The following is an 11320-nucleotide window of genomic DNA, read 5'->3' as shown; positions in this document are numbered from 1 at the left end:
TCCTCCTCCTCCTCCTCCTCCTCAGATCTAGCTCCTTCCTCTCCTTCCCTTCCTCCTCCTCCCCCTCCTCCTCCTCCCCTCTCCTCCTCGCATCCGACGGCCGAAGAACTGGCGAGCAGCGCGGGCGGCGGGCGACGCTGCCGGCGGGGAAGCGCGCGCGGCCATGGCAAGCGGCGGCACCGGTTCTCTCCATTTTTTTAATAATTTGTGATTTGAGAGATGTATAATTTCTTTTATTACAAATTTGTGATTCATTGCATGGATCTGAGATGTATAATCGATCTGTGATGCATTTGGTTTGTGTGTAATTTGTTTAAGATTTGTGATGGTTTGTAAGATTTAGGATTTGTATTTGTGATGTGAATGATTTGGTATATTACATTGATTTGGGGATTTGGGTATATGCATGGCACTCAGATTTGGGGATTTGGTTTTTGATTTGTGTATATATATCCAACTCGATTTGGGAGAAAATAAAAAGAAAACGGACCAACCGGGACTACCTCTATCGTCTCTTTAGTCTCCAACCAGGACTAAACACCAACCGGGACTAAAGATCGATCTTTACTCCCGTTATTTCACCCGGGACTAAAGATAGCGATTTTTAGTCCTGGATTTACAAGGGGTTATAAACCAGGAGTAAAGATGATTTCTCCACCAGTGCAGGTTTCAGAGCATCGCCGAGCTCATCCCAGACTAAGCCAAGGCCACCGACGATGGCATCTACCACAGCACCATTGACATCTAACACCCACCTTAAATTTCTGTTGATACACTCTTAGATAATTTTTGTTGATAGTTTTCTAGGGGGCACCTTTTAGTTTTAGAAAGCCAATTTTAACCAATCTTTTGGAGGGATGAAAATTTTAAGACCCTAAATTCTAGTTAGGATTCCCATAACTCTTGGTTATACAGTATTACCAATGCAAGAAAGAATGGTAACAAAGGAGTAAAAAACACATTAATTGAAGGTCAAACAACCAAAGTTTCATACAAGGACATTCACACATGGTCCTTACCAACTTGAGGGGATATACCTTCATGAAAAGGAAAGGTGGCTTTAGCAGTTTCTTGAGTTTTGATAATAAAAACCTTTAACAATTATTGGGTTCTTCTAACACTCTTGCACAGTATACACGATGGTCATCATCAGTTCATGATTCATCACCACATGCAATTATTGCTCATCACCGGACTGAAAAACGAAAAAGTCTATTTTGACCCTCTCAACTATTTTCGGAATCTTATGTGTATCGTTCAACCACAACATTGGGTATATCAGACCCCAAGTATTAAAACCAATACAAAATGACTCCCTTGGTTATTTTCAGGGTGGTTTTGTCTGGCGTGACGCACTAACCTTGGTTAGACTGGCTGGTTTTAGGGCTAGTACTTGAGGAAAAAAGAGAGAGTAAAAATATAACGGGATCCACATGTCAGTGAAGTACCCCTCCTTTCTTCCTCTTATTTAGCTGCCCTCTTCCTCCTTGGCAAGCGGCAAGCGGCAAGTTGAACTTCAGGTAGAGAGAGGAAAGGCTAGGGAGAGAGAGAAAACGCGCGCAGGTGGGGGATGCTTTGGGGCTTGAGAAAGCCGTGGCTGCTCGTCATCGTCGTGGTGGATGACTGCGGAAAAGAAGCAGCAACAATAGCTCGCAATCTTTTGCCCCTACTGCCAGCTCCCCTTCTAGGATCTAGAGACTGTTGTGCCTCCATTTAGGCTCCGCCCAAAGCGCTGATAACTAACGGGCGTGGTGGGGTGCAGCATGACGACATGGGAGATCTTCATGTTGGTGGAGTCGTCGATGACGACAAAACTGTACAGAGGGGACACTGAGGTGAGCAAGACAGGCTACGCATCTGCTATAGAGGATGCTGGCATGACCGATGGACACCTCATCCGTCGCCACCGCGGAAGAGATGATAGAGGGAAGAAAGAAGATGAGATGCGGGATTTACATGTGGGTTTCATTGCTTTTTTTGCTTTCATGATACCCACGTAGGATAAAGACTAGTTCAACGTGCCACTTAAGCACCACGTGACATGATCGATGTCCAAACTGCTTGGGGAGACAAATTAAACTGGTATTAATAGTGGAGAGATGCAATTTACCTGTTTACAGTTGAGGGATACAAAACAGATTCAGCTTATAGTTGATGGAATCAAAATGGACTTCTCCTAAGAAACTATGAGTCGAAAGGCCCATACTAAGCCTTGTAATAAATGACGCAAAATGAGCCCATAAATGGCCCACCAGGGGCCCACCTATTTCCAACGTGTGCAAACGAATCCAAGCCCCATAAATGGCCTACACGACACAAGGCCGTAAACTGCGAACGCGATTACTCGACAGGATAAAGCAGAGCAACGGGAGCCATGGTTCTGCACCAACCGAACTAAAAGAGCCGTTCGTTGCTCCACTTATGATTTCGCAGATTAGTGATGAACTGATGATATTCTAATTTTTGGTTTAGGCGTGCTTTAGCCACAGAAATTAGAAGGCATGGATAAATGCTACCGGAGTATATACTCCATTTATCTCGAAATACATCTTATATCAATATTTGTGGTGATAGCTAGGTTGTGTCTAATCCAGTAGTAAGGTACTACATCCGTTTTGCTGCTGACTTTTGGGCACACGTTTGACCATTAGTTTTATTTAAAAATTTTATGTAATTACAATTTATTTTGTTGTGTTGTTTTATCACTAATAATAGTTTAAGTATGATTTATATCTTATGCATTTACATAATTTTTTTAATAAGACGAATGGTCAAACATGTGTTCAAAAGTTAATAGCGTCATCAATTAAAAAATGGAGGGAGTACTATATTTTGGGATGAAGGGTATGTTACTTTAGAATGATGTCTAATTCGCATATCTGAATTCTTTCTTTTTAAGATATTGATTTCTTAATTGTTATATGACATTGTACATTGAAGCTTTATTAATAAGGTTTTGCCTCATGGAGTGGTTTATTATTCGTTGAGCTGATGAAATAGTAAACGTCTTCTCCAAAACAAATGACAATACTGAAACTTACGTACTTGATGGCCACGTCATTCATGTCGAACTCGAACTTATAGATAATCATCAGTCATCAGATCTGCGCAAATTTACTCCAAGGTCAATATCACATTTGTAGTTCAATAGGCCTAATGTCAACTTGAAGTTACCAATAGGCGTGTCAACTAAAAAAAAAGATGGGCTCTAGAAACACAAATAGATTAAAGTAGAACACAGAAGGTTCTCAACATCACTAAACGCAAGGGTAAAAGCATCATCGGTTTCTTTTCTTACTCAGAAACTGATAAAAACCAGAGTTCAGTGGAGGGAAAATTAATTCTGATTTGGAGAAAATTAACTGCAAAGATCTGAGGTCCAAAAACACCCTAGTTAATATTCGGAGTAAAACCTGAAAACATTGGGAGTCAGCATCTCAGTGTACGATGTTCAGTTGTTTCGTGGCTTCGTGCTAAAACCCTGCGTCTGATCTTCTGAAGCAGAACAAGCGAAGTGAGAGCTCATGGCTTATTGGCTTTTAAATCTCGCACTATTTGATTCTTTTCTTGATAGTAGTTTTTATCAACATTTGGGACAACTGCAGTGATCTCACATTCCTATATATGTTAGCACATTTTCATTTGGATTGTAACTTAGGCGTCAGCTTCTAAGTATAAAAAAAAAGCTAGAAAATCCAGATTCTTAGCTTCTAGTTTATTTTCTAAATTCTATGACGATGGATTCTCCGAATATTCCAAACTATAGCGGCTACAATCTCTCTCTGTGATCCCTTCTGCAAGAAACGGCCTTGTTTTTTCAAAGGTGAAGTCAGTGCCAGTATCTCATAGCCCACAGATTCATGGTAGGTCAACGACTTGTCAGTTGTCATTTCCTAATTCTCCTAGATAATTACTCGTAGTAGATACGATGTCATCACATGATTACCACTAGTATATATCAGTATTACCTTGGAAAATTTGACACATACCAGCAGACAGGCTGCAGCTCCTTCAGTTTAAGCCATGGCGGCGTTTCTGGTCTACGTGCTCGTCCTTGTCCCTCTAGCCGTCGTGCCTTTCGTCTACTTCAACCGCGTCGCGCGCCGGCGCGGCGGCGACGTCCGGCTGCCTCCGTCGCCGTGGGGGTTGCCGGTGATCGGCCACCTCCACCACCTGGTGGGCGCGCTCCCGCACGTCGCCATGCGCGACCTGGCGCGGCGCCACGGCCCGCTCATGCTGCTCCGGCTCGGCGAGCTCCCCGTCGTCGTCGCGTCCTCCGCGGAGGCGGCGCGCGAAGTGATGAAGACGCGCGACCTCGACTTCGCCACGCGGCCCATGAGCCGGATGGCGCGGCTCGTCTTCCCGGAGGGCGGCGAGGGCATCATCTTCGCGCCGTACGGCGACCGGTGGAGGGAGCTCCGCAAGATCTGCACCGTCGAGCTGCTCAGCGGGCGGCGCGTCCAGTCCTTCCGACCAGTCCGCGAGGAGGAGGCCGGCCGCCTACTCCGGGCGGTGGCGGCGGCGTCGCCGGGGCAGGCCGTCAACCTGAGCGAGCTGCTGTCGGCGCACGCCGCCGACTCGTCGGTGCGCGCCATCATGGGCGATCGGTTCAGGGACCGCGACGCGTTCTTGGCGATGCTGGAGCGCGGCCTCAAGCTGTTCGCCAAGCCTGCACTGCCGGATCTCTACCCGTCGTCGCGCCTCGCCATGCTCCTCAGTCGAATGCCGCGTCGGATGAAGCAGCATCACCGGGACATGGTCGCGTTCCTGGACGCCATCATCCAGGAGCACCAAGAGAACAGATCAGCCGCCGCCGACGACGACAACGACTTGCTCGACGTGCTCTTGAGGATCCAGAGGGAAGGCGACCTGCAGTTTCCCCTGTCCAGTGAAAGCATCAAGGCAACAATTGGAGTAAGGACCTTTTAACTACGAAATACCACGTCACTTTCTAGGAAATGTAATACTACTTGCCTCAATATATAGCAATCTAGAACCGAATATGATACATCCTAATGTTATAAATCTGAATAGGCCTATGGTTTGAAACGGAGGTAGTAACGCTAATGAATTTGGCTTCGTGTTATGTGTGTACAGGACATGTTGGTTGGGGGCAGCGAGACCGCAGCAACGACGCTGCATTGGATCATGGCGGAGCTCGTGAGGAATCCGAAAGTGATGCAGAAGGCACAAGATGAAGTACGACGAGAGCTCATCGGGCATCGTAAAGTGACAGAAGATACCCTATGTAGACTGAATTACATGCATATGGTCATCAAGGAGGCACTCCGGCTACACCCACCGGGATCATTGCTGCTACCACGGGAATGCCGACGCACGTGCCAAGTCCTAGGATACGATATACCCAAGGGAGCAACGGTGTTTGTTAACGTATCGGCTATTGGTAGGGATCCCAAGTACTGGGACGAAGCTGAAGAGTTTATTCCAGAGAGGTTTGAGCATAGTGATGTTGACTTTAAAGGCACACATTTTGAGTACACACCATTTGGAGCAGGTCGGAGGATGTGCCCTGGCATGGCGTTTGGTCTAGCCAATGTGGAGCTCACATTAGCGAGCCTCCTGTACCATTTCAACTGGGAACTGCCGAGCGGGATACACGCTGAGAACCTAGACATGACAGAGGAGATGCGATTCACCACGCGGCGGCTCCATGACCTTGTCCTTATTCCTGTAGTCCACGTACCCTTGCCTACAATATAAGCTCATCATAGCACACTGATTTTTGTACAACACTTAAGCAATCTTTTTGACTGGCAACTCAAAGGTGCAACCACCTATGGTGAAGCTTGAGGCTATATGTGAAAAATAAATTTTCATAAGCGGCTTCTTATAAGATTTCCACCTACACTAATCGTACTTTGATATGCACCTTATCATGAAATGTATTTGGAAGCTTTGCTTGTTTGATGTGATTGTTATGTTAAACTTTTTCTTGTAATTTCTTTGTGGAAATTTTGTGACACATTTGGAATTCCTAAGAGCTCTCATGTTTTTCCTATGATATACATATATCTCAATGTCTCATGTGTAATTTCTTATGCAAACCTAATCTAATGAGAAGATACAACCTTCAAGACTATCTCTTTTGTGAAACCCATTTAGGGCTATCAACGAATCGAGCTCAAACGAGCTTGATTACCTAGGCTCAAGCTTGACAAATGCTCAAGTCAAGCCTACGTAGTTCATGCATCTTTGTACAAGTGTGCCGGAAAGATCAAACCAATAGAACTGCTCATATCACAGTAGTCATAGTATCTATTGAAGACCTCAAATAGGAAGGCCTATAAATTCCCCCATGCAGCCCAATTCCTTGGGGAGAGCCCACATATGCCTGATGCATCTGGAAAAGCTCTTGAGCACGTTGGCGTGTGAGCCCAGCTAGCTGCACGAACAGGCTCCTTTCTATTTTTGGCTATCTTTCGGATTTAGCTCGTTCCCTTCTTTGCCCACCCCCGACTTCTGTCAATTGTTTAAAGAGCATAGCCCATGAATGAACCATATGAGCACCGGCTCTATGAAGTTCGAATCAAATCTTTGGGTTCCCGTGAATAAGAATTGTTGGGTGCACAAAGCAAGTGCTTCTAGCTGTTTCACTTGCTTCTTTCTTATCGTGGCCCCAGGTTTGCCACAATTGTAGCAACCTCCTTTCTTTTTCTTCTAAGGTTATTTCTGAGTAATCTATTCAACTAGGAGCCTGCGCTATAAAATAGAGATAAAAGGATTACCATATGCTCATTCATCAAAAACTATAGAGACATGAAAAGAAAAATGATATTTTTATCAAATCAACAGAAGGAAAGATCCTTTACCAGGTTTGAATTCCACCGTCCTACTGGCTTGCTTCTCTCGTCTATCCTCCCATCGATTCTTCCTCATGTTGTGTCATGCACCACCTCTACCAATCTATGGATGCTTCTCAAAAGCTCTTACTCCTCTCAATCGAGGAACTAAATTAGAAGAACCAGAGAAGAGAAGTAAAAAGCATGCAAGTGACTACAAGCTAGGTCTACTATTGATACGCCTTGAGGAAGGAAGTGGTGAGACCCAATGACAGATCAAAGTCGAAGTAAGTGAAAAGAAAAGGGACCCTCTGCTGACCGGAGGAAGCATTTTGGAAAATAAAAACTCGATCTATACCTCTATAGGTAGCAGAGCAGAGGGAATGTCGCCCTCGTTCCCGAGGAATAATTCTCTTAATGAACTACTTCCGAATATAGAAGTGAATACCAATTCTACTAGTTGTTAGGAAGAGCTAGGGTTGTTTTGCTAGAGCTCACGTGTACGGGGGTACGCATGGAGAAAAAGGTCTAGAAGGACAATTTTCAACACAAACCCATAATCTTTTACAAATTTGAGCCCCCCCCCCCCACCTAATGTAAAATAAGCATGGAAGAATATCTTTGGTGACAATTCTTCGAGGGAAGAACAACTTGTCGAAAGATCTCAATACCTAGAGGAAAGGATGGTACAATTAGCCAAGAGAGTGAAATTTTCCGTAACCATCCTGAAATCGGTTGACCATTCTGGTTCTAATTTGAAATCGTAGTGAGAATATCTAGCATACATCTGCATAAGACAACCAGTCAATCCGGAGTTTAGTAAAACACGTTGTCTCATGGCCTATTAGTAGAATAATATATATGCTAAAGATAATCCCCTACTAAGAAAATTAGATTATAGTTAACCACATTAATGAAAGAGAAGAAAAAGAAAACGTTTAGAGTAACTCGAGACGATGCCACGTTGCTACATGTAGTTTTTTTAACCTATCGCTATATATTGGCACTTCCGTGTGATGTGGCAAGATTCATCCATTTAATGACATGTTCATTTGCTACCGCTCATAAGCTCAATACACGATTAATGACTTGTTCGGTTTGGAGCAAATTCCCTCCCTTTTGGGATTTAACCAAACAGGATCTAATGGTTCCACTACAATATATAATAGCAACTACTCCCTTTATTTTTCAATAGATGACACTGTTAACTTTTAAACACATAACAATTCATCTTATTTAAAATTTTTATGCAAATATATAATATATAAATCATGCTTAAAATACTGTGTGATAAAACAACTCACAAAATAAATTATATTTACATAATTTTCTTTAATAATACGAACCATCAAACATTTAAAAAAAATCAATGGTTTCATTTACTTTAAAAAAACGGAGGTAATATATTATAGAGAGAGTACTAACGAAAGCAAGTTGGTTGGACGTATGTCCGCTAGACGCCTGGCACAGACACAAGGAGGCATGGGCGGAGATGGAGATCGGCCTTCCGCCGTGCAGTGATGCCGAACGCTTCTGTCATGTCGAGCTTGGCCGGGTCGGCCAAGCCGGGCACCTCCCAATCAAAGTGGAAAAGCAAGCTGGCGAGAGGGAGCTCCACGTTGGCGAGCCCGAACGCCATCCCTGGGCACATTCGCCGCCCAGCACCAAACGGCAGGAACTCGAAGTCGGTTCCCCTGAAGTCCACCGCCGCCGTCGCCTCACCGTCCTCGAACCGCTCCGGCCGGAACTCCTCCGGCGAGCCGCCGGGCCAGTACCGCTCGTCGAGGCCGATCGCCCAGGCGTTGACCAGCACCTGCGTGCCGCGCGTCACGTCGTAGCCGAGCACCCGGCACGGCTCCCGGCACTCGCGTGGCAGCAGCAGCGGCAGCGGAGGGTGTAGCCGGAGCGTCTCACGGATGACGAGTTGCAGGTACCGGAGCTCGCCGAGCGCGTCCTCTGACACGGCGCCGGCCGCGGCGAAGGCACGGCGAACCTCAGCCATCACCTTGTGCATGGCCGTCGGGTTCCGGATCAGCTCCGCCATCGCCCACGCCAATGTCGTCGCCGACGTCTCGCTGCCGGCGCTGAAGATGTCCTGCGTGCACGCGACATCATCGTCAAAAATACTCTCGAGGAATACAATGATCACACCACATCACTTACAAAGATGATGGATTTGATGTCGTCCATGGCGAGCGGGAACTGGAGCCCACCCTCCTTCTGTATCCTTAGCAGAACATCGACGAGGTCCTCGCCGCCGGCGCTAGTTCTCTCTTGGTGTTCCTGGATGATGCCGTCGAGGATTTTGTACACCGAGTTGCGGCACTCCTCGGCGCGGCGTACGACACTGCTCAGCCGACCGGCGAGACGCGACGACTGTTGGAAATAAACACGTCATGGTGTATTCCTGGCGTGGTTGAGTCAGTGTGTGTGTGTCGTGCTGCTGCATGTGTGCGTCGTATGCGTTCTGTTAGTTTGGTTGAGTCGTGATCACGAGTGCATGGCTGCTGCATGGTTGTTTGCATGGCCGTTGCAGTGTTGATCGAGTCGTGGGTGTGCATGGTGTGCGTGGCGTCAGTTCTTGCGGAGGAAGCCGCGTCGTCCGGGCGAGCGTGTGGCTCACGGCGACGTCGAGCGGGTTCTGCGGAACGTGGCGCAATGGCCGGCATGGAGGCTAGCTCCCGGTGTGTCACCGGTCTATAAGAGGCCCCTGTACTCCTTCGTTGTTTCTTTGCAAGGTTCAGTGAGTAATAAAGCCAAGATACAGGAGCGATCGGCTCCGCGGCGTTCGTCGCTGTAAAATCCATTGTTCATCGTCTCCCTCACCGGCGTTTGTGTTCGTGAGTGTGAGAGTGTTCCTGGGCTGAGCCAACAACGACGGCCACAGGTCGGCCGGGTTAAACCCTCCCGCGAACTCGATGGTGCGCTCGAGCAGGACGAGAAACTCCCCGCGGTCCTTGCACCGGTTGTCGAACACGGTGCGCGCCGTGATGTCACTCACGAGCGCGGAGAGCGCGGCGCGCATCTCCACGGTGCCCGCGGCCACGGCGACCGCGCGCAGCAGGGCGGCGACCTCCTCCTCGCGGATGGAGCGGAAGGAGTGGACGCGGCGCGCGGTGAGGAGCTCGGTGACGGCGATCTTCCGGACCTGGCGCCAGTAGTCCCCGTACGGCGCGAAGACGAGGTCCCGGCCGCCGTTGGTGAGCACGCGCAGGGTGGCGCTCAGCGGCCGCATCGCGAACGCCGTGTCGTGGGTCTTCGTCACCTCGCGCGCCGCGTCCCTGGACGACACGACGAGCGTGGGCACCTCGCCGATCCGGAGCAGCATGACGGGCCCGTGGCGACGAGCCAGGTCACGCATCGCGCGGTGCGGGATCTGCCCCACGAGGTGGTGCAGGCTACCTATGATCGGCAGCGTCCATGGCCCCGGCGGCAGCCGTAGCCCGCCGTCGCCATGCGCTGCCGGCGGCGGCGAGCGCCTGCGCCTGGCGAGCAGCACGACGAACAGCGACACGAGAGCCAAGCCGACGTAGACGTAGCCATGAGACGCGTCTTCCATTTCCCTTTCCTTTCGCAAAGGATTTATGTGGCAGTGTGGGTGTACATATCGAGACGACATTTATATACTACCTCATTACTAGTAGTACTATCTAATCTTGGATAAAACAAGATTATCAAGAACAAAAACAAGATTATCTTGTATGCACGAAGGCGTCCATGGCGAGAGCTGTTCCAAGACGATTGGGTTCATTACATAGATTAGTATGGTATACTAAGTTATTGACATGCATGAAGCGCGCACGCAAGCATATATGCGACATAAAAATGCCCATTGAGGAAATCAAGTTGACTTTGTTAAATTAAATTAATAAGGATAAAATTCAGTAGGGAAAATTAAATAGGGTAAGGTTTATCGTCTTCCGTTAAGAATGAACGAATACACAATTCGATGTCGGTCCCTCGACCTCAACAGCATGCTCGTGCACCTCATGGCAACAATTAATAACAACCTTCCCGCTGACTTATCTCAGGCTACCATTAGCTCCTTCAAAGCTACTCCCCCGTCTCAAAATAACTTAATCTAAAAGAGGATATGACCAGACCACTCTAAAGACAACGAATCTCATTCCCTCTTAGGTTGAGTTTTTTTGAGACGAAGGGAGTAAGTTTCAGTTTCCCCCTAGTGAACAAGGTATCGACAAGGCTGACACATTGGCAAGGAAAGCTTCTGAATCAAGCCGGTAGATCCGCCCTTGTAAGGCCCTGTTTAGTTCATGAAATGAGAATTTTTGGATGCCACATCAAATGTTTGACCGGATGTCAAAAGAGGTTTTTGGATACGAATAAAAAAAACTAATTTCATAACTCGGCTGGAAACCGCGAGACAAATCTTTCGAACCTAATTAAGCCGTCATTAGCACATGTGGATTACTGTAGCACTTATGGCTAATCATAGACTAATTAGGCTAAAAAGATTCGTTTCACGATTTCCATGCAAACTATGCACTATTTTTGTTTTT

General features: G+C 47.3%; 2 protein-coding genes across 2 annotated transcripts; one reads left to right on the top strand and one right to left on the bottom strand.

Moving 5' to 3' along the window:
- Nucleotides 1-4023: 4023 nt before the first annotated feature.
- Nucleotides 4024-6013, top strand: LOC107276560 (desmethyl-deoxy-podophyllotoxin synthase). The gene is made up of 2 exons (XM_015786914.3): nt 4024-4914; nt 5098-6013. Exons 1-2 carry the CDS (start codon nt 4024-4026, stop codon nt 5719-5721), a joined length of 1515 nt encoding a protein of 504 aa, XP_015642400.1. The 3' UTR covers nt 5722-6013.
- A 2075-nt stretch (nt 6014-8088) lies between these two features.
- LOC4341630 (desmethyl-deoxy-podophyllotoxin synthase) lies at nt 8089-10919 on the bottom strand. The gene is made up of 3 exons (XM_015785747.3): nt 9670-10919; nt 8964-9176; nt 8089-8895 (listed from the first exon to the last, which is right to left on the bottom strand). Exons 1-3 carry the CDS (start codon nt 10417-10419, stop codon nt 8254-8256), a joined length of 1605 nt encoding a protein of 534 aa, XP_015641233.1. The 5' UTR covers nt 10420-10919; the 3' UTR covers nt 8089-8253.
- Between the last annotated feature and the right edge of the window lie 401 nt (nt 10920-11320).

This window comes from Oryza sativa, chromosome 6 (assembly GCF_034140825.1).
Source record: "Oryza sativa Japonica Group chromosome 6, ASM3414082v1".
Lineage (NCBI taxonomy): Eukaryota > Viridiplantae > Streptophyta > Magnoliopsida > Poales > Poaceae > Oryza > Oryza sativa.
Note: the sequence above shows the minus strand (reverse complement) of the source record. Positions and strands in the feature narration are given on the sequence as shown.

What these genes read in the sequence shown, in the direction of transcription:
- LOC107276560 (XM_015786914.3), top strand. Translation starts at nt 4,024, where the DNA reads ATGGCGGCGTTTCTGGTCTACGTGCTCGTCCTTGTCCCTCTAGCCGTC. An exon ending in GCATCAAGGCAACAATTGGA is followed by an intron (nt 4,915 to 5,097) that starts GTAAGGACCTTT and finishes ATGTGTGTACAG; the next exon opens with GACATGTTGGTTGGGGGCAG.
- LOC4341630 (XM_015785747.3), bottom strand. Translation starts at nt 10,419, where the DNA reads ATGTCGTCTCGATATGTACACCCACACTGCCACATAAATCCTTTGCGA. An exon ending in ACCTGTGGCCGTCGTTGTTG is followed by an intron (nt 9,177 to 9,669) that starts GCTCAGCCCAGG and finishes TATTTCCAACAG; the next exon opens with TCGTCGCGTCTCGCCGGTCG. An exon ending in ACATCAAATCCATCATCTTT is followed by an intron (nt 8,896 to 8,963) that starts GTAAGTGATGTG and finishes GCGTGCACGCAG; the next exon opens with GACATCTTCAGCGCCGGCAG.